The sequence below is a fragment of the Apiospora aurea genome (assembly GCF_038362705.1).
Source record: "Apiospora aurea strain CBS 24483 chromosome Unknown utg000003l_segment0_segment0, whole genome shotgun sequence".
Lineage (NCBI taxonomy): Eukaryota > Fungi > Ascomycota > Sordariomycetes > Amphisphaeriales > Apiosporaceae > Apiospora > Apiospora aurea.
Window position 1 is genome coordinate 164202 of NW_027117390.1, and position 27723 is coordinate 191924.

Consider the following 27723-nt stretch of genomic DNA (forward strand, 5'->3'; position numbering starts at 1 on the left):
TTCACTAGAATACATGTTTAATTCTCACGATAACAATCTTTGCTTGCTTGGCTTGGATTTCAAATGTGATGCGCTTTTCATTGCGACATTGAATGAAGAAGACCGTTTCACTCAACCAAAGCATCCAACATGGCACTTTAGCATCTACAAGAACTTAGAAGACGCCCGGAAGTCAGCGATTGAGCCCCCGACAGTGCAGTACAGACTGACAAAAACCGCCAGGCTTGCCCAGCTTCAATGTGTTGACACCGGGACTAAATCGCAGTATTTCGACTAAATATTTCATTGGCGTATTCGCTCTGGTCCCCCCTCTCAACTCGAATAGTTCATTCAATTGTTCTGTGGACATAGCAGCACAGCATTTTCGCTGCCGCTGCTCTTCAATTTCGTCAAGCGTCGTGTCTGGCCCAAGGCACTTCTGGACGGTGCAGTGGCTGCTGCCTTTTGTGGCTGAACCCCCACTATTGCTTGTTGCCTGGGGGGCCTGGAGCCCGGGGCCTACTTTCTTCCCACTGAAGCTAAGGGGCCACCTTCTGCATTGAATCTGACCTCATCCAAGGACAACTTGGACATCAATCACTCTCGCACCATGGCCTGAAGTCTGCTGCAACTCACTGTCTCGGCTGGGGACACCAGTACTCGCTCTCGTTACTGTGCTGCTGTCTTTGCTCTGCTTCCGCCGTTCGCTCGCACTCATTGTTCTTGCATCCCCGTTGTTGTTCTTGCAACATCCAGCACTGGCGCTGCTTTGTCCGTGCCGCACCCGCCTTCCAGAAGCCATTCCGACAATGGCTTTGTTTCTCTAGGTGCCCAGACAACGCTGGCAATCTGACACACCGGCATGAATGCCTTTGTCGGATTGTTCGTCATATTGGACCTTTTCCTACTATTAAAAGCTGCCGAGGGCTAATTGCCGCCGGGCTTCTGCGGCAAAGCTACGTGTCGATGCATTACATGTACTCAGCTTCCAACCACAGCTTGCAGTTCTCCACTACCACACATCACGGCTAGCTTACTACCTCTTCAGCACCGGCATGTCGCAAACACTTATCAACGTAACACATAGAAATTCTGAAAACATAGCGACATTGGTTCGGGACCAACTGCAACAGGTATCGGCTGGCATCTTCTCCAGCCCCACCGTCGTGGTCTGCAATATCAACATCACTATTGGTGCCGTCGCTTCGGCCTCCTCGGTGAATCAACACAACAGGAAACGCTCTGTTGCTGCCATTGCTCCAGTCCACAAGGCGACAAATCAGAACAAGAAACGGTCTATTGGTGCCATCGCTCCGGTCCCCTCGGCGAAAACCCCCAGCACCAAACGCCCCGTCACCATGCCTTCCCAAACTACCTCTACCCACGAGCCCGTGGTCAAGGTGACGTCGCCCCTCCCCAAGGGCTACATCTTCGTCCCCAAAGGCAACGTCTACATCACCGCCAACTGCCGGCGCCTGACCCAAGCCGCCAACAGGACGGTCTACGCCGTCATCAACGCCAAGCGGCAGAGCGTCGGCATCCGCGTCCCCGCCGCCATCCACGCCCAAGTCCAGGCCGACGAGCAGGCCTCGCGCGCGGACCGGCGCAGCGCCGTCGCCAAGCGCGACGCCTCGCTGGAGAAGCAGTTCCGCGACGCCATCGTGCGCCAGTTCCCCCAGACCCCCGCCGCCAGCGTGCCCCGGATCGTCGAGCGCGCCATGCTGAAAGGCAGCCGCCGCGTGGGCCGCACGGGCAAGCTGGACATCGAGACCAAGGCCAGGCTGGCGGTGCGCGCGCATATCCGGCACACGCACACGGACTACGACGGCATGTTGCGGGGCAAGACGCACACCAAAGACCAGGCGCGTGACGCGATCTTGGGCAAGATCAATGATGTTTGCAAGAGCTGGGGTGGCAAGGTGGACGACCATCGCCATGGCAAGCGTCCTCAGAAGAAGAAGGACGGAAAGGACACGCGGAGAGGGAATGACAAGGATAAAGGAAAGGCAAAGCCCAAGAGCGAGACCACCACCACGAAGCAGAACATCAACAGCAAAAAGGAGGGAAGCTCTAGCTGGCGGAAACCCAACGTTGCCAATACTAAGCCACCGAGGCAACTGAAGAAGCAACAAATACGACTAGCTCGACAAGACGGAAGTAACCAGGGCAATAATCCCTACAGCCCAGCATATGAGCCCTACAACCCGGAAAATACTCCCCAGATTGGCAAGTCACTCCGACAGCAGCAGCAGCCTATCGTCATCGACGATTCTGACGATGAGGTGGACGACGACGAGAGCGACGAGTTCGAATGGCTCGAGTCCGATGACGATGATGATTACGTTAACAGCGACTCGGATTGGACACCCGGCCACTGATTTCCCTCCGACGGGCTTGGACTGGACTAACAGAGTGTGGTGTACGTGACGCACCCACTGTACGACATATGATTAATTCGTATTGCCGGAAGCAACGTGGAGGATTTCATTTATACGCACCCAAAAGATGACGAGTACTACCTTGGAATAGCATAGAGACGAGATAGATTTGAAGGGTAGTGAGGGTCACGAACTGTAATGAGACCAGCAAAGTACTTGCTTGATGTACTGATATATGATACCCCCCCAACTAGAATAGAGACATAATCGCTTGACTCCTCGTGTTGCTTCCCATCCGTGACGCCCGAAAACTGCTGATTGATAGCCATGTATCCATATGCTCGTTAACCGAACAACACATCTAGTATTCTCTCGAAGCGACTCCTGCGAAACGGTTAGTTATTGTGTCGCATTCCAGTTTTTGAAGTAGTGGCATTGTTTCTTTTACCTTGCAGGAACCACCACGAAGTTCCTCGTGTACTCCTCGATGCCCGCCAGATCCTGCAAGAGATCCGCCTCGTGCGGCTTGACGAACTTGGTCTTGTGGATGAGCTTCCAGCCCACGTAGAGGACGGGGCAGATGAACAGCATCATGTACCTAGATCGAGTCAATCAATCAGCATATGCAATGACCGACGAAACAATGGACGAAGAACAGAATGACAGAACAACTCACGAGAACAAGAAACTGGGCACGTTCCAGTTCCCCGGCAAGAACACCGTGTACCCGCCCATCCACGCCATGACGAACGTCGCCGCGAGCGCGTAGTACGCCGCGTACGGCTGCCCGAACCCGCGGTACGGCAGCGCCGCGCGATCGATGCCCTGCGCGCGCAGGGCGCGGTGGAAGCAGATGTACGTGATGCACATGACGCTGAAGTTGATGAGCTGCGACGCCGTCACCAGCGAGACGAACCAGCTGAGCACCGTCGCGGAGCCCTCCGAGACCTGCAGGAACGCCAGCAGCGAGATGAGCAGGACGACGCCGACGCTGTAGATGGGCACACCGTTCTTGAGACAGACGGTCAGGAAGCGGGGCGCTTTGCCCTCGAGGGCGAGACCGAACAGTGACCGCGAGGCGCAGTAGACGTAACTGTTGCCCGCCGAGAAGGCGGCCGTGAGCACCATGGCGTTGACGATATGCGGCAACACCGGTATCCCCAGCCGGCTCATGGCGATAACATAAGGCGAAGCGGCAGCGCCGGGCTTGTCCTTCTCGAAGGCGTCGGCCATGGTGGCGTCGTTGTAGGGGACCAGGATGCCGACACAGAGGGAGCCGAGCATGAAGAATGTCGTCAGACGGTAAAAGACGGCGTTGTAGGCGCGCGGCATCACGAAGCGCGGGTTCTCGGCCTCGCCGGCAGCCATGGAGACGTAGTCGGGCCCCGCGATCGTGAAGGAGGCCTGGATGAGGCACTGCAGGAAGCCCATGAAGCGGCCGAGGTCGCCCGTGTGGTAATAGGTGTTGAAGGCACCGGGTTCCTTCCACTATTTGTATGCGGACGGTGGTCAGCAGGCTAGCATGAATGCAGATCAATTGGGCCACCGCACAAGTGCATCAACCGATGATCAATCGCCCAATGCCATAAAGTCATAATAAGTGTTACACCACCACCGGAAGCGGATGAAGGACAATGTAGCACGATCGTTGTCAAAACACAGAGCGTACGTACATAACGAAACCCAAACCGGTCGTGCTCGGGATTCCCACCGAGCATCACGGTAAAGGTGAAGATGATGAGGCCGATGATGAGCAGGACCTTGCCGAGCGCGGCCCAGAACTCGCTCTCGCCATACCACTTGACGGCCAGCAAGTTGATCAGCGCGTACAGGATGATGACAATCGTGATGATGGCCGCCGTCGGGACCGCCTCGCTCCAGAAGTGGATGATGACGTTGCACGCCGTGATCTCGAAGGGCACCAAGGCGGCTTCAAACACGAAGAAGTCTGTCGCATGGCAAAGCTCATGTCAGTAAGTGTCTCCCACATTGCGTATTGAAAAGAAAACAGTCGAATCATTGCATACTCCATCCAGCAGCGAACCCGAAAGCTTCGTCGACCCAACGTCCCGCAAAGCGAATAAACGGCGACGAGATGGGCAGGTACGTGACCATCTCCGCCATGCAGAGCGTGACGGACAGAATCACCGAGCACCACAGCGTAAAGGCCAGGAACAAGCTCGCCGGCCCGCCCTGGAGCAGGCCCTTGCCGATCTGGACGTAGAGCGCCGTGCCAATGGTGCCGCCGATCCCGATGAGTTGGATGTGGCGGGATTTAAGCTTGCGGTGCGTCTGGTCTAACGCGGCGCCCGCAGAAACGGACGGGACCCGCCCCGGCGGCGTCCCAAACTTTTCTGCATCGTCCGAGCCATTGCGGTCCGTCGCGTACTGGTAGTAGGGCGAAGGCGAGCTCTTGGCGTAGTCGATGCCGGACGAACTCATGGCGGCGAGGCGGCGCACCGTGGGGCCAACTCGAAATCAGACTGGCGCGGCGGTGGGAAGCTTCGCGAGCGAAGACCTTGACTAAAAGAGCTCGGAAAGACGCATGCGGCTACGGAAGTCTCCACGGAACTGGACAAGATAGAGCTCAGCGAAAAGAAAAAGAAGCCGCCGGGTACGGGAAAATGGCTCGGTAGCAGGTAGTGCGAGAAGAGAATCGTTTTCCTCTGCTGACGACACGGCCGAGTTCTTAAGAAAGCCAAGTGGTAGCGTCAGGTCTGTAATCAGTACATCCATGCCCATCCATGCCGTGCAAGGCGAGATCAGATAGCAGCGACCCGGTCAAATAGCCTCTTCCATGCCAGAAGTGCTCCTTCCAATTGGCAGGAGTGGCTGGCATATGCCAATCCCTGGCGTCGTACATCGCCAAGCTGATTCCAACGAATATGGGGGGTGCCGCTTGGGGACTGGGGGGGGACCCTGGTACGCCCGACTGCGCGGGGCTCGGACGGCTGACGGGACTGAACACTTGGTCCCAAGTCGTGAGACATGCATGGATAAGCATTTACTTTCCCAATTGCATACCGAGTCGAGGCAGCTGGGCGAGCGCTGGGCGAATAGCATTCAAAGTAACTGGGAGCTGCGTACAGCCGCGCGTGGACATTTGACTGGCGTCTTATGAGAGTCGCAGTGGTGCAGTATCCGGGAATGGGAAAATCGACATACAATTTATTGATGGTGTCGTCTCGCCTCTTGACTCCCCAAGCCCCCCCAGGCTCTGCGGGGTGACCATGGGGGTTTCACAGCACTAAGGTTAGCTAGGTTAGACGTAGGCTGTACCAATCCTCATCAGCGAACCGGTCAGTGGTGGCGCACGGCAGCTAATGAGGCTTTTTCTCCCAACGCGCGCCGCCTCTCTTTGCACATGAGAGTCTGCCTTGGGTGGGCTGGAAGCTGACCTGACCGAGAAATGACGTATGCGGCATTGATGTGCATTCCGAATGGTCGGTAAGACAATTCGTAAAAATCGTCGCTCTTTGCATCAAGCTCAAAAATAGTGTTATTCGTTTAACTGACATGCAACCTGGACACAAATGGATGCTAAATCGGCGGTCGTAGATTTGGCCAAATAACGGGGAAGATTGCGTGGTCTAGAACCGCTGGTAATGGGCTGAAAGCCCAGGCGTCCAGATGCGGAGGGGAAGAAAAGAGAGCTTGTTTGAAAACGCACTTGACCGTATCCAGGAAGAACTGACAGAAACAGTTGCTGCGTGTTTCTCGGCATTCTTGGCTGGGAAGGATCGATCACGATCATTGGGCCGCCTCGGTATCTGTCTGCTCTTGAGCCATCGCGCATCTTTCATTGGCTCTCTGGTAAACTGAAAATAATTGAGCTGATGCTCTTGCTGCTGGGCAGGCGCAGGAGTTCAGTCGTCGCGAGGACGGCTGGATTCATAGATTGTCATTGTCCTCGTTTTCAGTACGTCATTGACGATGCCGCTGACAACGTTTGCGAACTGGACAGAGCGGAAAAGGATTCCCAGCTCTTGACTCGTGAACCAGCTGGCGCGGTCCATGTTACCAGACCCCAATACGGTGTACTCATCATCAACGATGGTCAACTTCAGATGAGATTGCACAGGCTCTTCGGAAACCCCTTTCGCTTGGTCATCAACGCCCCGTCGAAAGTAGGCAATTCGAAGCTGGCCTAGTCTCGGCCTGCCAGCTTCCAAGTCCATGTCGAGATTTGTTGCCGATGCATCATCTCTTCGAGGTTGCATGACGGACGAAGCTTTGAGGTTGTGGTAGCGACGAATTAGAGACTTGAGACAGCGGCTCGTGGTGGTCCCGGCCGTAACGATTTGCTCCAGCAACATCATGTTTTTGCCCGCGACAATGGTGACATGGACGCCTCTGCCCAATGCCTGCAAGATGCCATCAATCACTGAAGCCGAAGTCAAATTGGGCGTCTGCAGGTATATCGCATGCTGCGCCAATTCGAGCAAACAGCTGATTGCGACATTCAGTGGCGTCAAGGGCGGTTTCGGGTCATCCATCCAAGGAAACGGCCGAAAACATGGGTTCTGGTGATGAGACGAGGGCAGCAAGACGGTGGGGGCGGATTCCATGGACAGAGGCGCGAAGCGACTGGCAGGGCTTTGGATCGCCGTCAGCCAAGATGGGGCAAGTTCAGGCGAGATTGGGCTGGTGTTGCGATCGGCCGGTAAGCTGGGCAGATCGCGCTCCCAGACGCTCTGGTAGAAGCGCATCAGACTCGAGACGGCACTCCCGGAAATATCGACGCAGCCTTCGAACCACGGTTCCCAGCTCACATTACAACTGGGGAGCCAGGCGCGCTGGCGGTCGATGATCACAAACTTGGGGTGCATGACGCTGAAGGGGAGGAAGAACAGAGTCTTCACTTGGAGGTCGATGGCCCCTGCTCGGAGCGCCTCGGCGGCGGGCAAACCCAATTGGGAGGGCCAAGTGTGCGGCGGGTAGACGAAGCCATCCTTGGAGTTTGGATGGAACAGCTTCTGGAACAGCGAGCGCGAAGAGAAGCAAATGCGAATCCGGAGGGGCTCAATCGCGGCACCCGGCTGACTGCTGATGAGGCGTTCTCTCTCTTGGGCGAGCTGGGCGATGGTGTTGCTGAGCGCCGCCAACGTGTCGGACTGCGCCCAGAAGCAGGTCACCAGAATGATCTCTCGGCGGGCCTGGAGGATCGCAGGCAGGATGGACTGCGTGTAGATGGACGCGCCAGTGCCAAGCTGGAAGGAATGGATATGGGACGTGGTGACCAATGTGTCAGCATCTGCGCCTAGGTCCGCTGGGCTGCGTTGATGGTAGTAGTCGGGGAATTGTGTTTTCCTGGTGTCCCGAAACTTGGAGTCGCCATTGTGGTCGAGATGGTATCTCCAGGGCCCAACAAAGGCATCCAACGCCGTGGTCATTTGGTGGCAGGTGCAGGCAGTAGTGTGAGGAAGGTAATGAATGCAGTAGCTCCGTGTAAGATTTTGTGCGCCGGGTTGTAAAACCAGTAACAGATTTATCAAATGGTTCTGTATTCGCAAAAGTTGACGACTCGGGTTGAGTGACTGGATGTTGGTGATGTTGCAGTATGACGACGCGTGTTCCCTTCGCGGCACTGCCCTGCTGCTTGGATTGGCAAAGGCGCTATTTTAGTGGTTGTCCACTGTGCGAGGGCACCCAAACGAAACGTTTAGCACCAACTGGGGTGAAAGCGGGCCGTGCTGGCATGGCGCCCAGCTTGTCGGGACGTACAGACAACCACTCGTCATCTCCAGCATTTCAATGCCGTGCTATTTACTCCCACTAAGATACTCGCACGTGGTTAGTGGGAATTCCCACTTGGTTGATATGGCGGTCAATACATTATACCGCCCCATGTGCTGACATACTCGCAGCCCTTTAGCAGACTTGTCTGAAGCAAAATGCCAATATCCTGACCCCAGTGTTCTGTAGCAGGGACAACCCCGAAACGGATTGCCATCACAGCGTTGACCTGTAGTTCAACTTGCGAACCAATATGTGTGCGTAACTCTAATCGGACTTCACTAATAGAACTTGATCTCAAGAGATCTTACAATCACCCATACAGGTGGCTTGGAATAGAGCCTGTCGCAAGCAGCTGAGCTGCCATCTTGTTCCCCCACCGTGCCTTCGTGCCTTGCTGAACTGGCTTGGGTCGGCATCTCAAGCCTGTTCAAAATTGAAGGACATCCCCTTGCTGAGATCACAACTCGGTTTTTCAAACTCGGGAGAGATCTTGTCTCGGATTTTGAGGACATGCTTCCTGTTACGGCAAGTCCTCGTCATTTACATAAGCCGCTGCCGAAGGGTGTCAATATCACCACCTCGTTGCTTTCTTTGGCAGCAAACAGGGCAGGCAGGATCTCCGTGACTGCGAAGCGAAGAGTCCTGTATGGGCCTTGGATACGAATGAGGTTAAGTTCAAAAATCTCTGCATGGGACATGTGATGGAACCTGCTCACTTTGCCTGTTGAATGACTAGAAGTAGCTTTACATCGCTTGCCCTCCGGTTTCCAATATGCAACACCGAAAGATATTCCCCACGAATCCAAAATCCTCTACACCTGTATCGTCTAATTTTACTTTCGCCAGTCTTCACCTGTAACCAGATTCCCTTCCCGTGCCATAAGCACCGTGTAGCTCAGATGCTGATACGTAGTCCTAGCAGTCATCGGTCTCTCCCAGTCGCACCTCTCAAGCTGGCCGTTAGAGTGTCTGGCCAACCTATCTGCGTTCCCATCCTAATCATGAGGGCCTTGAGTGGCATACCCCACTGTTAATTACACATGTGGTATGACCATGGGTGACTGAAACGTTAACATGCTGAGAATCAATGTCGCCAACGTTACCAAACTAGAGCAATCCACGTTCCTCATCAACATGCTACAGTCAAGAAGACTACCTACATCGACGCAAATAATCCGCAATTCCTCCAAGAAAGACCAAACGGCATGTGGTGTAGTGGTAGCACACCAGCGCGTGAATGACATCACTACTGCCTGCAGCGCACTGGAGACGGAGGTTCGAATCCTTTCACTGTTGGTTTCTTGCATTTCTGACCTTTGCGGGCCTCCCCACCTTCCTTCTATTGATAAAACCTCGCGCCTTCCCAGGATATATAGCACCCAATTGAGCGACCCACCATCGTCAATTCCCAACATCAACACCAGCAGGGCACGTGGTTGAATAAATGGCTAATTCTTTTTTATTTGATTCTTTTTGTAACCGGCTGCTGCCTTCTCTTTTGCAGACGAAGGTGTTCACTCTAGCTCACCAACTCAAAAGCCGCTCTTTCTTTGGGAAGGATGCCGCAGGATGTCAAATAGGAACGTCGGTTCGAATTTCCCCGTGATGATAATGGTTCTTTTCCAATCCTAATATCGATCACCACCCCGCCAGGCTCCGTGATGATTTTGCATGCAGCAGCACATTGGCATCAATCGTGTCCACTGCTGGCCCAGGACTGGACCCATTTCTTCCAGGCTGGCTTGGTATATAGATCGCGAAGGAAGAGAATAGAAGAGAACACCAATGATGTGCTTCATTATCCATCAGTACACTACCTCACACCTATTACGCCTTTCATCCTGTCTAGGTACATTGGGAGGCTCCGGCGCCCAAAACTCCGGTGGACATCACATCCCACTGGCACGCCGTTCACTCCACTGGCACGCCGTTTAGTCCACTGGCAGATTGTTCACTCTTAAGTACCGCAAGCCAATGTCTACCTATGATATCGTACACATCCCCTGATTACTCCAAACATACCTAATTAACGGCGCCTCCAATCCGGAATCATCCACCTTTGGCCTTTGGCCCTTGTCCCAGCTTCGTCCCAAGTAACCGTGATGGGCTCATGGTCACTCGAGAACTTGGTGCCACCAAACCAGAGCTCGAACCTCAGATCGGCGGGGGCCACAATGACGCAGATCTCGAACTCGCAGATGTAGAACTTGTACCCGGCCTTGACACAGGTGCCGCGTTTATGCTTCATGGTCAGCTGGTTCTGCTCCACTCCTGTCAGGTTACTCTTTACTTCGCACAAACGAGCGGCTCCGGCTATTGGAGACAAAGTCTCGTTAGTATGTGATCCATCCGATATGTGAGTGCGAAAATATCTCACCATGTTTCAAGCTCGCTAGTAAAAACGAGGGCTCATTGTGGGAGACCACGAACTGAGTATCCCATGCCCGGGAAGTAGGAGGTTGGGTAGCGAGAAGTATGGCGTTCCGCAACTTGTCGAGGCTCCCGTCGTCGCGAAGATCTGAGAGGGCGCTTGTGCTAGTTTCCCTGTTCATTCCTTTCCTAATGGTTTCATTTGCCACCATAATCAATCTATTTATAGTTTCAACGGACTTCAGCCGCAGTCGAAGGATCCTGTAACCTGACACTTGCACGCCTTGGCTGCAACCCCATGTAAAGAAAAACTATGGTTCTCGTATCACATGCGGCTCTAGGCTGCCAGGGAATATGCGCCACCATGGACTCGAGTTTGACCGAGCCTTGGCGTTAGCAGGCCAGCGACAGTAGGCCAGCTACTAAAAGCGGCTGGTCATGATAGCAAACGCCATCGACCTTTAGTCTCTAGGAAGAAAGCCCTCTGCCCCCTGAACGGGAATTCTACTTGTTGCCTGCGAGCGAGGCTATGGGAGCCCGATGGGTTCTAGAACGATAATTTCCCAAAGCAGTCACCAAGGTTCTACATTTAGCGATACGTTACTTGGCCAAGGCGCGTCACTCCATACCTGAAGTGCAGCTTGAAAACAGAGCATCCAAAAAGGTACTCAAGATAGTCATTCCGCAACCGTGTTTATAGAAACTACGAATCCGGGGGTACTATGGAACCGGCACACCCCAGCACCGCGTTTGCGAAGACGGCGCGATTCTTCTCACTGGCGGTGGACTCCGACAAGGTCCCGGGCGACATCCAGTCCTGTCTCGACCTGGTCAGAACCTGCCACGCCGACGTGCAGAAGCTGATAGCGAATCGCAACGAGCGCATCGATCTCCTCAGGCTGCGGCCCAGCGACCTCGCCCACATCAACGAAGTAATCGAGTCGGCCCTCCGCATCCTGCAAGACGTGACTGCCATCGTGGAAGCAAGCCGTTCCGAGACGGGCAGCGGCAGGACCAACCTCGCCAAGCGGTTTCGATGGACATACTCGGACAAGGAGAGGTTCGCCAAGCACCTGCCCCTTATTGGACAGCATCACAATGCCGTTCGCTCGGAATTGGCGTACCTGCGGCAAATGGAAGGTTTGCGGCCCTCGAAGAATAGCGCACAAGAGAGCAACTCCAGCTTTCGACGTATTGGGCACAAACAAAAACATCAAGATGTGGGCCACTTGGTCGAACTTCTAGATGGGTGGTCGGTCGCACCAAGCGGTACGAAGCCTCCGTTGGTTGCAACATTTCCTGACTGATTGCCGAAGCCAATCTGGCCCAGACTCACAATCTCATGCGACACCAAGCACGAGCTTTCAAACCGTTTCGATAACGACTACGACATCACACCCCAGATCGAGAGCCGTTGCGCTTTCTCCGCCTTCGTACGAGCAGTCGACCAGTGACCCTGGCGGCTCCACTACCCCCGTTGCCCCTTTCCCATCGCGCGAACTATTCCATACAGATAAGTCGGGGAATAATAATAGGTCATTGGGAATGGGAAACCCAAGCAGAGCCTCCATCGACGAATCCGGGCTGGCGTTGCTGTTGTCGGACTACGCGCTTCTGCCGCAGACGAACACTTCAGTAACCGTCCAGCGAACAGTTTTCAACGCCCCCGTAAACGTTGTCATCAACGTGAACGGGGAGACTGCAACAGCACGCCTCGTCCAAGATACACAAGCAGCTGTCCAGGCTGGTCTGAGGATGGCCTTAAGCGGTGGTGGGGTAACTGTTGGGCCTCCTTCTGATGTAGGAGCATCTGGGGCCAAGAGGTCTCATCCCTATGGCGAGGAACATCGACATGGGGAATTTGATGAGACAGCGCTTCCGTTGCCGCCACGTCTATCATCTGAATCGCATTCCTATGTCCCAGTAGGGTCGCCACAATGCGCAGAAATGGATGGCCACGACGCAACCGATAGAGTTGCCGAGCTGCCAGCATGAACCGGGAGAACTTAGGATGATAGCATCGTAGCTATCCCCTTGATGGCGACAGCGCTGTCCCCACTACGCATCCGTCCGCTACATGTTGGGAACATGTAGCGTCGTAGTATAATAATTATTATACTGGGCATGATGTTTATCCTACTGGATGTGACGCCTAATTATCTAATGACAAATATACCTATCGATTTTATGCGGGAAGTACTTATTACACTAAAGGCAGTGTTGTCGCCCTCAAGGGCATAATATACCGTGAAGGCCCTCTCAAGGTCAAGGTACTGCCATATAATCATAACTAAGTATACATCTATACTTTCTGTCCATTTAATCCCACTTGCGCTGGAGTTGGTAAGTTGCAGATAGACTACCGAGTTCGACTCTTCAATCCTAGTCATGGAAGGAAAATACACAGTATCTACTGCCGCATGCCAAGTATGCATCCGGGTATTTTAAGTGTCGTGTCGAGTGCGGACACCAAGGTGCAGTAAATGGTGCCCGTGTTCGTACTGTTGTACCATTCGGCGCCAACGTAATCCTTGGTCTGGGTGCACAACCCAAAACATTCGTCAGGTCGCCTCGCCACATTCTGAGTAGCATTAGGGGCCTTGCCACTGCCACCCCCGAAATATGTATCACGCACGATGAGGTAGTTGGCTGGTAAGGCGCCGGCACCCGGGTCGCCATATAGTAATCCATTTTTTGCAGGGCAATCTTGGGCAGCGAAAGCAGTGAGTGGTAGATAGGCAGACGAAGCCCGACAAGCCAGTCTGGTCGGGTGACTTGGAATAAACTTAAGAAAAGGCGGTAATGAACGGCACTGCATGGCGTATTGCACCATTTCCCGCAGGCGTCCATGAGTGTCCGAACACTCAGAGCCGCATGACCCTGAACCTGCAAAGACTCGTAAGATTAGAGTTGATAAAGATGTGCGTTGCAATTTGTGCGTCTAGAGCAGGCCGATTTCAGGAACCTAGAACTCACGGCCCTTCGCCTCGGCTGCATCGCCATGAGTTACTGCACAATCCGACCGAAGCGTGGGCTGCAGGGACAGTATGGGATCACCAATCACTGCCAACATCTGCGCTGTACACGTGACGTGGTATCGCTCACCCAACTCAACTGCTTCTCACAGCGCTTGAAAGGGGGCCAAAGTGTTGTTGTGGAGAGGCGGTTGCTGTGCCGCGCGAGCTAACCGGCATGCGGTGGGTCGACAATCACAGACTGGCGAGTTATAATACTGTTATGTGCGGGCGAATGGCGTGATGGGTTTCCACTTCGGGACTCCGCATCTGCAGCGGCAAGGCACGGAAGCTGGGTCCGTAAAGAGTAGCGGGTCCGAGAGAGGGGGGTGGCATTCGGGAGAACTCCTATCAAAGACCGCATGCATCTACGATGGCTACCTTTATATAACGCAACATAACTATTTGGGACGCGTCGTTAGCTATTTACTACAACTCACGTTCCAAATATGTCGCTGCCCTCCACCTTTCAGAAGAAAGTCATTGCCATCACCGGGGCCAGCCGCGGCATCGGCCTGGCTGTGGCAAAGTACCTCCTTGCCAGAGGGGCCACGGTATCCATGTGCGCCACGTCGAGTGAGAACCTGGCCAAGGCCCTCGAGGAGATACACAACGAGTTCCCGGACGCCAAAGACCGGGTAATGACTTGCGTCGTGGATATCAGCAAGCTGGATTCCGTCAAATCTTGGATCGATCAGACGGTGGCCAAATTCGGACCGCTGGATGGGTGCTGCAATAACGCCGGTGAGTGAAGGTTTTGCTCCAGTTTCGAAAGCAGACGACGTACTGATTCGAATGGGTGTCTACAGCCAAGGAGCAGCGCAAGATCTATCCCATGACGGAGCTGGACGCGGATTACTTCCACGACATAATCAACACTAACGTCTGTGGCCTGTTCCACTGTCTCAAAGAAGAGATGAAGGCGATCAAGGACGGGGGCAGCATCGTCAACTTGGGCAGCGTAGCCAGCCACTACGCCAGCGCCGGCACCGCGGCTTACATCACGGCCAAGCATGCCGTGCTGGGCTTGACCAAAACTGCCGCCTTTGAGGGTGCTCCCAGGGGGATTCGGGTAAACGCCATGTGCCCGTAAGTCTGGCCTAACCCCTCTTTATCAAACAACGAATCACCGCTGACCATTTTGCTCGTGTTCTACTCCAGGGGCACCGTCAACACCACCATGATGACCCAGCCCTTCGAGACGGCGCAGGGTGACTTTTATCTAACCCCGGATAAGGTACCGGCTTTGATGCAACGTTTGGCTGAGCCCGAAGAGGTGGCGGCCTTCATTGCGTTCCTGCTGGGCGACGACTCCAAGTTCATAACCAAGGCGACGTACTACATGGATGGTGGTTTCTTGGAGGGTAACTATACTTCATAGGCCGAGGTGAGCGTCTCGAAGTTGGTTGCAATCGGCCATAAAGCCTAGATGCTGATGAAGTAGCCTAGCTGGGGTAAACATGCGTCCGGGGGGTTTGGTGACACGAAACCGGGTCCGGGTCCGACTTGGGGCAGAAGCCGCCCGATGCGGAGTTGGCCAAATTGAGCAGCATCTAATAAACACTAGGTTGGCCACATAATGGGGAAAAAGAGAGCCAAAGGCAAATATTTAGGCTCCACAGGAGATTCGGCATCTTAAAGATATCAGCAACGAGTAGATGAGAGAAATAACCTGTTGAAATATTATTACATAAACCTTTATTGACTATTAGCCACTGAAACATGAATTATTAAAAAAGAGTTCCCTTATATTTTTTATTACCGTCTAAATAAGAACTAATGACAAGTTAGTGTTATAGAAAAGGGGGCATTAATAAGAGGCTGCACAAAATGAGTTGCGTAACCAGAACATTGTAAACTTAAGAGCCCTCATGCCTAGAATCTGTCTAACCAAATCCTGCTCATTATTTCCCCTATTAGTGCTTAATAGTAGATTGGGAAATAGAGTTGAAAGGATGAGTAAATTTATCTGCACAAAGCCAGCTTTGCCTCCGGTCGGTCCATGGGTAGCCACGTCTCAAATAGACGTTTCGGGGAAGCGATTTCTCGAAATCTCACCTAGCACGTACGTAATTCATTCTCCCATCTTGCGGTTGGCTCCTCATGTGTAAATCTCAAAGACTACCTCAAGACCTGTGACTACACGCATCATTTCCTACCCACCGCGATGGTTGAATTACTGGATCTCCCGGAAGAGTTGCTACTGACACTGATCAAGTGGCTTCCGCTTGAGTCCTACTTTTGTCTGGTGAGAACATGCCACACATTCAGGAGGCTAAGTTACGATACTGCCTGCCGTTCCGACTTCTTCCCCGATGATCAGAGATGCCACTACATCCTCCTTGAAGATTTGCTGGAACCTGACCGACCTTTGAGAGATGTAGTAAAGACAACTATGGACCTCTTCAACCCTCCACTTGAGTACATGCCACCATGGCCTCGAGCAGGCCGGATAACGGTGTCCCACCGCGCCACATTGCTACTACCGACGGACAACTTCAACCCACGCGAGTATCAGTTGAGGCTACACAGTATGTTGTTAAACATGCATACCTGGGAGAACAGACACATTTCGAGCATTGCCGGGCTTTTGCTCAAGGACAGCCTGTGTCCTCCGTGCTGGAACCTTCGGGGTACCTCGGAATTCACGGACCGCCTGCGGTTTCTTATGCGGCCCTTGTACTGCGGTCGCTGCAACGTGTACCACGCACGCTTCCTCTTTCCTCTACTTACCGAGAAATCCAGCGATTGGGACCGGAAATGTCGAGGTCCCATTGACAGATTTTTGGGGCAAACGATGGGCATGTCCCGTCTGCAAGGCGGCCTTCTCGGTGCTGCATTCGAGAATCAGGGTCTGCGGGATTTCAACAAAGCCTGAAATGAAATTGGTGGTTTCCAGGTCCATTCCCCCAGTCGACTCGCCTACAGATTCCAGATGGCTGGCACAGCTCCAGCCAGACCTCGTCACTCGCTTGCCCTATGCCCGTGGAATACTTTGGTGCAACAATGCGGGCTGCGGGACTTCCAGAGGTCGCCGAAGAGAAGCACTTCTGGCTCGCATGCTTGAACATGCATTCCAAGGCGTTGCAAAGCCGAAATTCGTTGGCCTGATGGACAGGAGTGAGTGGATTCGTTTTGTATTCTGGTGGTTCTGGACGAAACCGACTGGATCCTCCGATGACAAATCTGTCCACCAATGGACACAGCTTGAATTGAGACAGAGAGCTATCTTATTCGCCATTGGGGAAACCACTATAGTACCGAATTCTAGGGATATACCGTACGACCCTTACGCCAGTTTGGACGAGATGGAGAGGCGGAGAAGGAGGTTCGCGGCGATTTGCCTTGCAATCACGCTGTATGACTATATGGGGCCGTACGCAGACGAACACAAGGTTGATATCAAGAGTCTGGACAGATACGAGGACTACCTCACGGGCGCACCTCGAAGGCAACGACATGATTTCCGACGTCTGTCATTTCAGGGGGGTTTATCGAAATGGCTGAGATGGTTTGGAGCTTGACGCTTCCCTCGCCCTCCTACACAGATTATTGTTTCAGCGATTTGAAGGGATATGAGGGGTGTCCTAGAGGAGTACGCCGAATGCCCCAAGATGACAAGGAGGCTCCGACCGTCTTGTGTGAAAGATAACTATCACCTAGAAGCTTAAATTTGGAATCTTACGAATAAGAATATTTTTATAAACTATAAACCAGGTCTCGGAAACCACTCGATCATCTCTCATAATTGATGAGTTGCTCTGATTACTCCTTGGTTGCTGTGTGATACTTGAGACAGTGCGCATTAGTGGCTTCATGGGGAGATAGGAGTTTGGCGGCAGTGCAAGTCACGTGTGGCTTGTTCAGTGGCTGGACCCTGCAGAGAAAAGCCAAAGCACGTGCCATGTCGACCCGCCTGTCTAACCAAAATTGCCTGAAGAACCGTCACATTATTCAATTTCAACGTCAACCCAACGCTTAACACCGTCCGATTGACATTCTGCGGCAGTCAGCCCTCATAACAACAAGGGTCGGTCCTGAGAAACCACTTGATACCTGACCCTTGAATGCACCACTGCCCGCCATGTTCGCCCTACTGCAGGTACAGGACCCCCTTCCTCCAGACACGCACCCGGCCGTGGCTGCCCTGTCCAATATGCACTGGGCCAAGTACGAGGATGCCGAAAAGGCATTGAAGGCAGCCGCAGAGCAGGCCGGATTCGGAGTCAGCAAGTCCTGCGCCGAGAGTAAAGACCCCGTACTAGACATATACCGCCGCCACGTCTTCTCGTGCTGGAAAGCCAAGGCCAAGGCACCGTCGCGGACCAAGATCGAAGCCGCGGCATTAGTTCCGCCCGAGAAGAAGCGCAAGCGCGAAAGCACCAAAGGCACCTGTGAGTGGCAAGGCGTCATCAAGTCCTCGACGCGCGACAACATATGGACCTTCTCGTACGTCAAGGGCCGCAACCGGCACGACCACGAGATGGAGCTGGACGCGGCGGGCATCCCCACCAACCGCAAGCGCGCCCGGGACGACCTCGGCATCGCCGCCGAGATCGAGACCCTCGCGATCCACCCGCGCGCGACGACCACGGGCATCCTGGAGGAGATCCAGCGACGGCACTCGGGGATCCAGCTCAAGCGCCACGACGTGAACAACATGCTCAAGAAGTTCAAGGAGGACGAGAGCAGCGCCGCGCCCATCGAGGGCCAGCAGTACGTCAACCTCTCCTGGACGCGCCCCGGCTTTTGGTATCGCGTCATCAGCAAGCTGCCGCCGGAGTCGCGCATGATTGTCTGGGACGAGCTGCAGAAGCACAATGGCGGCGCGGCCGATGCGCCTGGCAGTCCAGACTACGCGCAACAATTGGCGGGACCGGGTCGCCCTCCGGCCCCGGCGATGAACGCTTCAACGTTTTCCACGAATGGGATGGGAGGGCAGGCACCGCTCCCGCCCGGCATGATTCAACCGGGGTTAGACGATGTGGGTTTGGGACCGTAACCCAAGCTGCTCGAAAGAAAGATGCGATATCCCCCAGGCGTTCTCGTGGTATTTCATTCGGGCAATGATGGCGTATAGGATACATGCTTTGATAGCATAGGCTGGATTGGTGGAAGGTGGGACGATACCCCGCGGAATTGAACAGGCCCCTATTGGAAAGAGGACATAAAGAGGAAGGGCTGGTAACACTATTGAGATGATAACGCCTAATGCGACTTCTAATGCCATCGAACAGTCACGATTCGGTTTCCTCCTCATGTGATTTTCTCCAGCTGGCGTCAGTGGACAGAACCACCCCCAGCAGGCCAGACCTTACCTTACTATAGGCTACATCCTATAATGGGTCAGACCTTTACTTGATCATGGCATCGAAATGCCGTGGATGACAGCAACATACTTTGCCTACCAACGAAGCTGGCTAATGATTTTATTATTATTATTATTATTATTATTATTATTTGGATACTTCTTTGCGCATATCACTGCACGGTTGTAAATTATGTGGGAGAAGGTTAAGATGCAACCCCCTCTGGCTGACCCCCCCTCACTGACCCCTCCTGATTTCAGATGATTCTAGAGCCCTTAAGCAATAATAACAGTATATAAAGGGGTTAAATTTCACTCGTCTCCCAATTAAAATAGATCAATCTCTTCCTCTTTTTTTCCTCTTTTTACCACCATTAACATAACCAAAAAAGCACGCATTGCGTAAGCGGTCCAGGCCGTGCTGGCCGGCGAAAGCATTAATCGTGCGGTTAAAAACTATAACGTTAATAAGGGCACCCTTCGTAACCGAATTAAAGAGAACTTTAATAAAAAAGAGAAATATAAAGCTTTATAGTTATTTACTTTTACCGAAAAAACCTTTTTAACCGAATAAGCCCTTTTCTAAACTAGTTTAAATTACGTATTAACGTACCGGCTATTTCGCATATACGCTTAACGTATCCTCTTTATAAAAAAGGTCGATCACTTTATTAATAAATAATAAGTGCATCGTTTTTTAAAACGTTATCCAGCCTTTAAGACCGTACGTACTAAAGCGATAGATTTCCGGCGTTTCGTATATATATTAAACGGGGCTATATAAAGGTTTTTTAATCGGCTTAACACTGCTATTATTAATAGTATACCCCCTCGATTTAAATTTAACGCCGATAAAATAAAAACTACGATAATAATAAAAGAGGGTACTATAATAATCGAACCTACCGCCTATTAAAGTTTAATACGGAACGACTCGGTTAATCGCGAATAAGTAACTATTTTAAAGTATATTAATATTATTAATAATATTTTACCGCTTTTAATTATATTTAAAAGCTAATCGGTCTAGTAATAGTAGTTCCCTTAACAAAAAACGAGGTTAATTACGAGTATAAAAACTAAGCTTTTAAAGCGTTATTAAAAGGATAAACTTTTAATCTTATAACTTTAAAATAGCTAAAAAAGATTTTTATCCTTTTAACGAAACTATTACAGTTACAGTAATTCGAGAGGCAAGGCTATAAGTTATTACTTTATTATAAAAAACCGAAAAAAATAAGGAAAGAAGAAAAAAGTCTAGCCTTACCGGGACAATTTCCTTATTATTATTATTATTATTAATAGTACGCCGTATGCCGAAGGCCTTCGGTACATTTACCTAGTTCCTCGTGTAATAAACCGTGCCGAAGCTGGACTAAAAATACACGCTGTTAATATCGTAAAATTTACCTTACGTGCTCGACGTTACTATGCTAGTTCTTACCTATTAGCTTAGTAACCCTTGCTTTAGGGCTTAAAGAGAGATTATCTAGGTTCGGGTAGTCCCCTAATCTCTATTGTTAACTTATATAGCGGCAGTCGACCGGTTCGTAGAAGCTATTTTGCGATAACCTTCGCCGTATCTTTTTTATAATAAGCGCCGCTAAATCGCGGCGAGTTCGTAGCGGACTAAGTGTTAACTGTTTTACTAACTACTCTTATTTTCCTTCGAAGTTTTTACAGTATAGGATTAAGTGTTCGGCTGTCTCCCGTTTTTTATCGTAGTTATATAGCGGCGTCGGAACGTTTAAAACCCGACAGGTAAATAGGAACGACTTAAGCCTTATTCTTTCAGTGCGTGCTTATATTAAAACCGATGTTTCGTATTTAAACATATCATCGTAACGACGGCACGCTCCCTAGTTTAGCGGCGATTTTACAGTTAATTCGCGGCGGCCTCGCGTCGAAGTAACGGTATAGAATTATCTTTATTCCCATTTCTTTTTAAACGCTTATTCGACCGTTTAACTATTTAACTATTGTCTGGCTGACGTTAGTTAAGCGTCGTTTAGTTATAAAGTCGTGGGGGTTTCGTTAATAGCCCTTTAAGGTTTCCTTTATCTCCTTCTCTTTACGCTACGTTTTTTATTAATAATCTCTGCCGTTTTTATATAGGCGCCGCGTAAAAATTATAGCTTCCCGGTAGTCTCCGTGCGTATCTCGAAACTAGCTGCCCTCGCATTTAAATAGAGGTCGAAGGGGAGAACTGCCGCTTTAATCTCTAAATAGTATTAAGGGGTCGCCTTATATGCCCCTATTACGGTCCGGAGACAGGAGTTCTGGACTATTATAAGGTTAAAGGCTAGCCCCTTTTTCGGTATCGCCCACTCTATACCAAGCCGACGCTCCGTACGCGAGTACGCTACGTATTACCTTTATATAAAGCTCCTTTACCCTTCGTACCGAACATTCCTAAACTAACGCTACGAGCCTAGTAAAAACTAATGTTTAAGTTGCTATTTTCGCTTTGATTTTTAAAATATAGTCTTTTTATTATAGCTTCCGATAAAGCTAAACGCCGAGGAATCTCGTAAAAATTACCGGCGTTATAATAGCGTCTCCGAGGCGTACCTATAGCGTATAAGCTTTTTGCGCTTTAATAAAATAAATAAGCTCGCTTTTTTTAAGTTCGAACTTTATCCCTTTCGTACGTGCCCAGCGGCTATAAGTTTCCTAGGCTTTTTTAAATTTCGGCAATTCGTAACGTAGTTTAGCTTTACGGTAATAAAATTCGTATTATCCGCGAATCCGACGATAATAAACTACTCGTACGCTTTTAACTCCTCGTATAGTATAGCGATATAAAAAATAAAGAGAATCGGTAATAACGGGGAGCCTTACGAAACACTAACGCGGAGCTGGATCCTCTTTAATAACTTGCCGTCGAAATAAAAGTGGACCGATCTGTCCGTAATAAAGCTCTTAACCTATCGGCAAACCTAATCCGGCAGTCCCTTTTCGCGGAGTATAGCAATTAGTTTTTTATAGTTAATTATATCGAAAACGCTTTTAATATCGAGCTAAAAAGGAAAGCGACGCCCTTTTATTACTACGTTATACGAACGACGTCGATAACTAATCGAATAGCCAGCTCGATAAACCGCTACGTCCGGTTCCCCATTTAGCCTTTAAGTAAAAGCGAGTACTCCTCGGCTATTCCGGTAATTCGCCGGTTTATAGCTATCTTTATTACCTTCCTGACCGTATTAAGTAATAAAATAGGTCTCTATTCACCAAGTGTTTACTTTTCGATTACTGTTTTATTTAGTTTTAGGATCACGATAACCTTTGCCGTACGGAAACGTTTAAGAAAATAAGCAAGCCGGAAACTCGCTATCGCTAAACCGGCTAACGTCCGGAAAAAGGGTTCCCCACACGCTTTAAAGAAACCAGGAAGTAAAAAGTCTTCCCCTGGAGCTTTCCAAGGTTCCGTTTATTTAATAATATCTCTTATCTCTTTAACCGTTACCTCTGCCTCGATAAGGGTAAGGCTAGGGGCGTGGTTCGGTACGGTATTTAAATCCGTAAAATCGGCTTCTAAGTTAAAAAAAAACCTTTCCGAAAAAAGCGTAGCTTTCTCGTCGTGGCTTCGCGCCTCGTTAGTAGCTTTTTCGCTACGTCGTAATTTTAGGATTCCCGCTATTTATAATAACGTCCAGCTCCGTAGTTAGGCTTATCGTTCGAGCGATTAAAATATTTTAAAATCGTAGGAGGCAACGGCGATTACGTAGCGCCAGCTTTTCGTTTTCGCCATTTAAACGATTCTCTCTAGGTTTATTTTTAACTCGGTGTATTAATTCTAAGTATATTACGAGGGTACCGCGAAATAGGCTCGGTATCGTTGTTTCGTTATAGTCTACGCTTTTTAGACCTCCGGTAATCACTAGGGCGTACTTTTACCAGTATAGGGGGTCTTTTTTAGGGCTGCTATGTCGGTAATTTTTCGTAGGTCGCTTATAAGGTTATCGATAACTTAATCCAGCTTTTTCGGGCTTATTAGCTCGGCGATATCGGTTAAACGTACTCCGGTTTCCGCTTATGCCAGCCCCTTATTTAATATCGTTCAGTTCCATCCCTCTGCTTTCGTTTTACTACTTCGTAACGAATTAACTTTTAGTTCAACGCGGATGACCTATGCCCTATAATTAAAACCTTTTAAGCCAGGGTTTCTTTTATATAAAATTATCGTTCCTCGTATTACCTAGGCTAGGTCTAGCGTGGAATCTCTTTATCCGTGGCGTCGTTTCGTAATTTCTTTATATAGCGTAGCTAGTTTTAAATTCTATTAGTTCGTAAAAGCAAAAAGGTTATCTACTCCGTACAATTTTCTACCATACACGTTCCAAAGCGGATAGTGTGTATTAAAGTCTTCGACAAGTAAATATCGCCCGGAGTACAAAGTCGTATCGAGGTCGCTTAAAGGGCTTCGCTATTAAAAAGTTTTTTAAATTAGCGAATATATAAACTATACAATAAAGCGGCCACTTTTTCCCCTCGGTATCGTAACGGCAGCCTAATCGGGGCCTACCTTAATCTTTAGCTTAGCGATATCGAAACGTTTATATATATAAATAGCCGCTCGGCTTTCGCCGTAAATTATTCGATACTTAATTATTTTTAAGTAATACGCGGTCTACGTGCAGAGGTTCGTTTATATTTTTTATAATGTTAATATATCGTACTTTTCTTAATTAATTAAAGTAAGTGCCGTTATTATTTTTAATACTGTAACGTTTTAATATACTATTTATAAACTTATAATTATAAAACTATAATAATATTTTGCGCTAATAGGGAAGTAATAATGCCGCGCCGGCTTTACGAGCGTGTTTTTTTACCTTAATTGTTCGCTATTAAATCGAATCGCGGGCGGCCTCTTTTCCGCGAAACTATTATATACCCTTTTTTATCGCTAATAAGGAGCGTTGTCGATAATAATAGACGCCCTATTTCTACCGAGCTATCGCCGGTGCTACGGACTTCGAATTAACGAAGCCGGTGAGTATAAGCTTTTCTTACGCGTTCTCTCTGCTGGATCGCTACGGGGCAGCCGCGATCCCACGCCGTGTATTCCCTACCGCAATTAATACAACGTTTCCTGCCTCGTGGTCCTTTTTGGGGGCACTCTTAGTCTCTTTTAGGGTGTACTGCTATAGAGTAGTAGCTATATCGCTACTGCTTTCGATAATACTTAGCTACGTAGCCGTAGCCGTAATAGCGGTAGTACTGTTGGATGCGGAGGCTGGCGTTATACGGTTCGTAATCGAAAATCTCGGAATCCTATATTAAGCCGTTGTCGTATAAATTTTTCGTAGCTTAAACAGAATTCGTATATAAAATAAGGGAAGCGTAGCGTATTTCGGGATTCTTCGGCAGGCTACGTTTACATTTCGAGATTTCTCTCGGGTTATATTTATTTGCGAGTAAATTACGTAGTAACGCGGCTTCGTCGTAAGTATCCCGCAATTTCTTCGCTAGGACTCTTTTCGCGATAACTGCGAGTTTTTTGTAAGTAAGCTGCGCGTTAATCCCGAAAGCGTTTAAAACTTATCCATTATTCTTTATATATTTCTTCGCCTCGTTTTTAAAGGTAAAAATAATATCGCCGCTAAGTAGTTTTCTCGTTACGATAGTTTCGCTATGCCCGATTACTGTATTAACGCTTTACACAATATTTGCTAGCTTTCTTTTTTAAATATCGTTAAATTAATTTACGCTTTTAATTATTACTTCGCGGTTTCGGCGGGCTAGGACGATAATTTTCGGTTACCAGGCAGTGGGATCGCTACCACGCGGCGTAGATGTAATTTAAGCCCAGGATTTAGTTTATATAGTTTTGGGATCCTGCGTAGTTTAGGCGATAGCTTTTCCGATTATTTTTTATAATTCCCCGCGGGTTATTAACGCGTTATTGTCGTCGTCGAGGTGCGGTCGTAGTTCGGTTGCTTCGATACGAAGTTCCTTAATTACTTAAAAAATCTCTTCACGCCTACTACTGGGGGCTATTAAATTAGCGATTAGTTTCTTTAAATACTTTAATCTTTCTTCGATACCTCTTTTCGAGCTATTTTCGCTGCTGAGACGCGTTTAAAGCGTTTAAAGTCCTTAGTTATACGCCGTAACGTTGCTTCGCGGGTAGTGCTGGCTCTACGCGAGTCCGGCGCGACCGGTGTTAATAACCATCGGATTATCCATCGGATTATTTATACCGTAGCGCCTTAGCTGCGTCCCCTCGATAAAGGTTCGGCTAAGTCAATTCAACCTCGTAGATTTAAATAATAAAGTTTGTTTTCGATTATTCGATGGTTCGACCGAGTTATCGATCTTTTCCCTTTCCTGCCTTGTTACAATTTCCTTATTTAAATAAGTAAGGAAAAGTTAGGTAGCGCTCGGGCTATTTCTCGCATGCCCTTGCTTTATTTTAATTAGCAAGGCTATTAAAAGCTTATTTTAAAATGCGCCGTAATATTACCCCCCCTTTTTAAAATAGCTCGTCCCGAGACATATTAAATAAAAAATTAATACTATAATTACTTAAACTTATTCCTTTATCTAAATTATTATCTTTTCCGACCCCTTCGTTATACCGTTTTCTTCTCGAAGGCGGCCGGTTTATTATTATTTTCGTATAGCTCGTTAAACGTGTCGTTCTCGGCCGCTTATAGCTAATACTATAAACATATCGGGGGATTAAAAGCCTCAAAATTTTACTCGTAGTAGGTCTATAATTACTTAGCCGTATTTTTAAAGTTCTCTACGGAATACTAGGTTAAATCGGGATCTTATCCTCTCTATTCGACTTAATATTATAACTTTTAATAGTAAATCTTTAAGCTAATAATATAGTATACCTCCTATTCTTTTTTTCGCCTAGTTTAATTACCTCGCCGTTAAGGTTTCGTACCGCTTATTTAATTAAAAGGTTATTCGGGTACTTCCTAAGTCGGTTTACATAAAAAACTTTAAAACCCATCTATTTTTCTAAGACTTTTAATAAATACGAGTAACCGATTTTTCGTTCGATTTTATAATATTATTAGGTTAAAGAATAATCGAGTTTATCGGCAAGCCTTATAAAAGACTAGGTTTTCTTAATAATAAATACCCGATCCCCGACATCGAAATCCGGTTACCGTCGATACTTATTTTCTTAATTACACATTCTTTATTAAGCGTTAATTATATTTCTTTTAACTATTTTATAATAATTAACGATTCGTTCTATTTAATTTTATACGGTTATTTAGCTAAGCTTTTCGCGTTCCTTTAAATTCGTTATGTTTTTAATCCTAACCTTTTAATCTTAAATAGATCTTATATAGAACCCTATTTTAATTTCGTAAAGGGAATACCTTATTAAATTTTAAAGTAACGCAGCCTAGGCGGCATTTATAGCCGGTAAAGCTTCGTCTTAGTCGTCCTAAAAATAATTAATAAATACTCGTAGCCTTTATTTAAAGTATTAAATCGTTATTTCGGCTTATCCCGCCGTTTAAAAATAACCTACCGAGGACAGTTTTTACTTAATTCCTAGGATTTTTAATACTTTATTTATAAAAATAAAAATAAATTACGGTCCTCGGTTTAAAATTATTATTAAAAGGTAACTATACGTTCGATATAATCCTTCGTAATATAATCGGGCTACTTCGGTTACGATAATAATTATCTAGTAAACGATACTCTATATTCGTTTCTTTAATTTATTAATTATTAATATAATATTATCGTTCCCCTTTTTTATTTTTAAGTATTGTTTTAAAGTTTACCGCGATAACGTTTTAAGGTCGTAATAAAATTAGTAATAAGTATAAAAAACCTAGTATCTTATCGCGGAAAACCTTGCTCGGCCTATATTTTATATAGTTAACTACGAACATATCGCAATTTTTATTTAATCTTAGCTACCAGTATTTTATTTATATTAACCGCCTAGTTTTATTCTTTCCTAAGTATACTATAAGGGTTCGAAAGTAAACCTTATCAATCACACGGGTCCGAAAATCGCTTTCGTCGAGTATAATAAAGCGGCCTTAAAATAGGATAAATCGTCCGTTAATAATCTATCCTTATATTTTATTTTCTCGGGCTCTTTATTTATATATTTCTAACCCCGGATATATAACATTTTCGTATAAGAGGGTATCGATAAGTTTATATTTAAAGTATTCGAGTGGCTTTTTAATTAAGTATAATTAAGAGCTCGCTTTCTTTTTAATCGGGTAACGCGTTTTTTTTAAAGCTTAAATAACGTTTAAAAAAGCTAGTTTAAATAAAGCTATAGTTCGTTAAGCGTTTTTCCTGTCTTTTTAAGTTTTAAGATTACCCGCTTTTTTAAAAAGTACGTTAACGAGGACGTTTTCTCCCCCGGCCTATAAGTAATTATAAAATTATACTATAATAACGTATCGGCTTAAACCGCTTATTTTACGTTAAGTAATCGTTTAATACCGAAATATTAAAGTGTTTCGTAATTAATAATCACGAGAAATAGTTAAAATTATTATAATCCTATTAGTTCCGCTCTTTAATATTTAAACGCTTTTACTATTACTAGCATTTCTTTATCTTAAATAAGGTAATTATACTCGGCTTTTTATATCGTTTCGAAGTAAAAATATACGGGATACTATTTATCGTTAAATCCCTCCCTTTAAAATAAAACGCTAGCTAAGATACTATCTAATATATCGATCTCGACTCGGGTTTCTTTATCGTAAAAAAAGTATATTAACACGGGCGCCTCTAGGAGTAACTTTTTTAGCCTTTTAAATACTTCTTAATATTCGTCGGTTTACGCGAAGGTAAAACCTTTCCTAGTTAAGTTTATTAAAAGCTTAGCGATACAGCTATATTCGTATACGAAGCGTTAATAATAATTATAAAATCTAAAGAAAAACTAGACAGCTTTAATATTAATAAAGGCGTCTTAATC

At 48.1% G+C, this 27723-nt stretch overlaps 8 protein-coding genes across 8 annotated transcripts; 5 read left to right on the forward strand and 3 right to left on the reverse strand.

Annotated features, from left to right (window-relative positions):
- Window positions 1-1337: 1337 nt before the first annotated feature.
- Window positions 1338-2357, forward strand: PG986_003889 (uncharacterized protein; the record flags this gene model as incomplete). The annotated part of the gene is made up of 1 exon (XM_066840111.1): window positions 1338-2357. One exon carries the CDS (start codon window positions 1338-1340, stop codon window positions 2355-2357), a length of 1020 nt encoding a protein of 339 aa, XP_066702738.1.
- A 344-nt stretch (window positions 2358-2701) lies between these two features.
- On the reverse strand, window positions 2702-4799 carry PG986_003890 (uncharacterized protein; the record flags this gene model as incomplete). Its single annotated transcript, XM_066840112.1, has 5 exons — window positions 2702-2741; window positions 2806-2955; window positions 3034-3845; window positions 4031-4305; window positions 4385-4799. The coding sequence occupies 5 exons, from the start codon at window positions 4797-4799 to the stop codon at window positions 2702-2704; spliced, it is 1692 nt and encodes a 563-aa protein (XP_066702739.1).
- Window positions 4800-6223: 1424 nt separating this feature from the next.
- PG986_003891 (uncharacterized protein) lies at window positions 6224-7750 on the reverse strand (the record flags this gene model as incomplete). The annotated part of the gene is made up of 1 exon (XM_066840113.1): window positions 6224-7750. One exon carries the CDS (start codon window positions 7748-7750, stop codon window positions 6224-6226), a length of 1527 nt encoding a protein of 508 aa, XP_066702740.1.
- Window positions 7751-10122: 2372 nt separating this feature from the next.
- PG986_003892 (uncharacterized protein) lies at window positions 10123-10678 on the reverse strand (the record flags this gene model as incomplete). Its single annotated transcript, XM_066840114.1, has 2 exons — window positions 10123-10409; window positions 10474-10678. 2 exons carry the CDS (start codon window positions 10676-10678, stop codon window positions 10123-10125), a joined length of 492 nt encoding a protein of 163 aa, XP_066702741.1.
- A 510-nt stretch (window positions 10679-11188) lies between these two features.
- On the forward strand, window positions 11189-11773 carry PG986_003893 (uncharacterized protein; the record flags this gene model as incomplete). The annotated part of the gene is made up of 1 exon (XM_066840115.1): window positions 11189-11773. One exon carries the CDS (start codon window positions 11189-11191, stop codon window positions 11771-11773), a length of 585 nt encoding a protein of 194 aa, XP_066702742.1.
- A 2156-nt stretch (window positions 11774-13929) lies between these two features.
- Window positions 13930-14861, forward strand: PG986_003894 (2-5-dichloro-2-5-cyclohexadiene-1-4-diol dehydrogenase; the record flags this gene model as incomplete). The annotated part of the gene is made up of 3 exons (XM_066840116.1): window positions 13930-14224; window positions 14290-14569; window positions 14642-14861. 3 exons carry the CDS (start codon window positions 13930-13932, stop codon window positions 14859-14861), a joined length of 795 nt encoding a protein of 264 aa, XP_066702743.1.
- A 1052-nt stretch (window positions 14862-15913) lies between these two features.
- PG986_003895 (uncharacterized protein) lies at window positions 15914-17004 on the forward strand (the record flags this gene model as incomplete). The annotated part of the gene is made up of 2 exons (XM_066840117.1): window positions 15914-16011; window positions 16380-17004. 2 exons carry the CDS (start codon window positions 15914-15916, stop codon window positions 17002-17004), a joined length of 723 nt encoding a protein of 240 aa, XP_066702744.1.
- Window positions 17005-17564: 560 nt separating this feature from the next.
- Window positions 17565-18482, forward strand: PG986_003896 (uncharacterized protein; the record flags this gene model as incomplete). Its single annotated transcript, XM_066840118.1, has 1 exon — window positions 17565-18482. The coding sequence occupies one exon, from the start codon at window positions 17565-17567 to the stop codon at window positions 18480-18482; it is 918 nt and encodes a 305-aa protein (XP_066702745.1).
- Between the last annotated feature and the right edge of the window lie 9241 nt (window positions 18483-27723).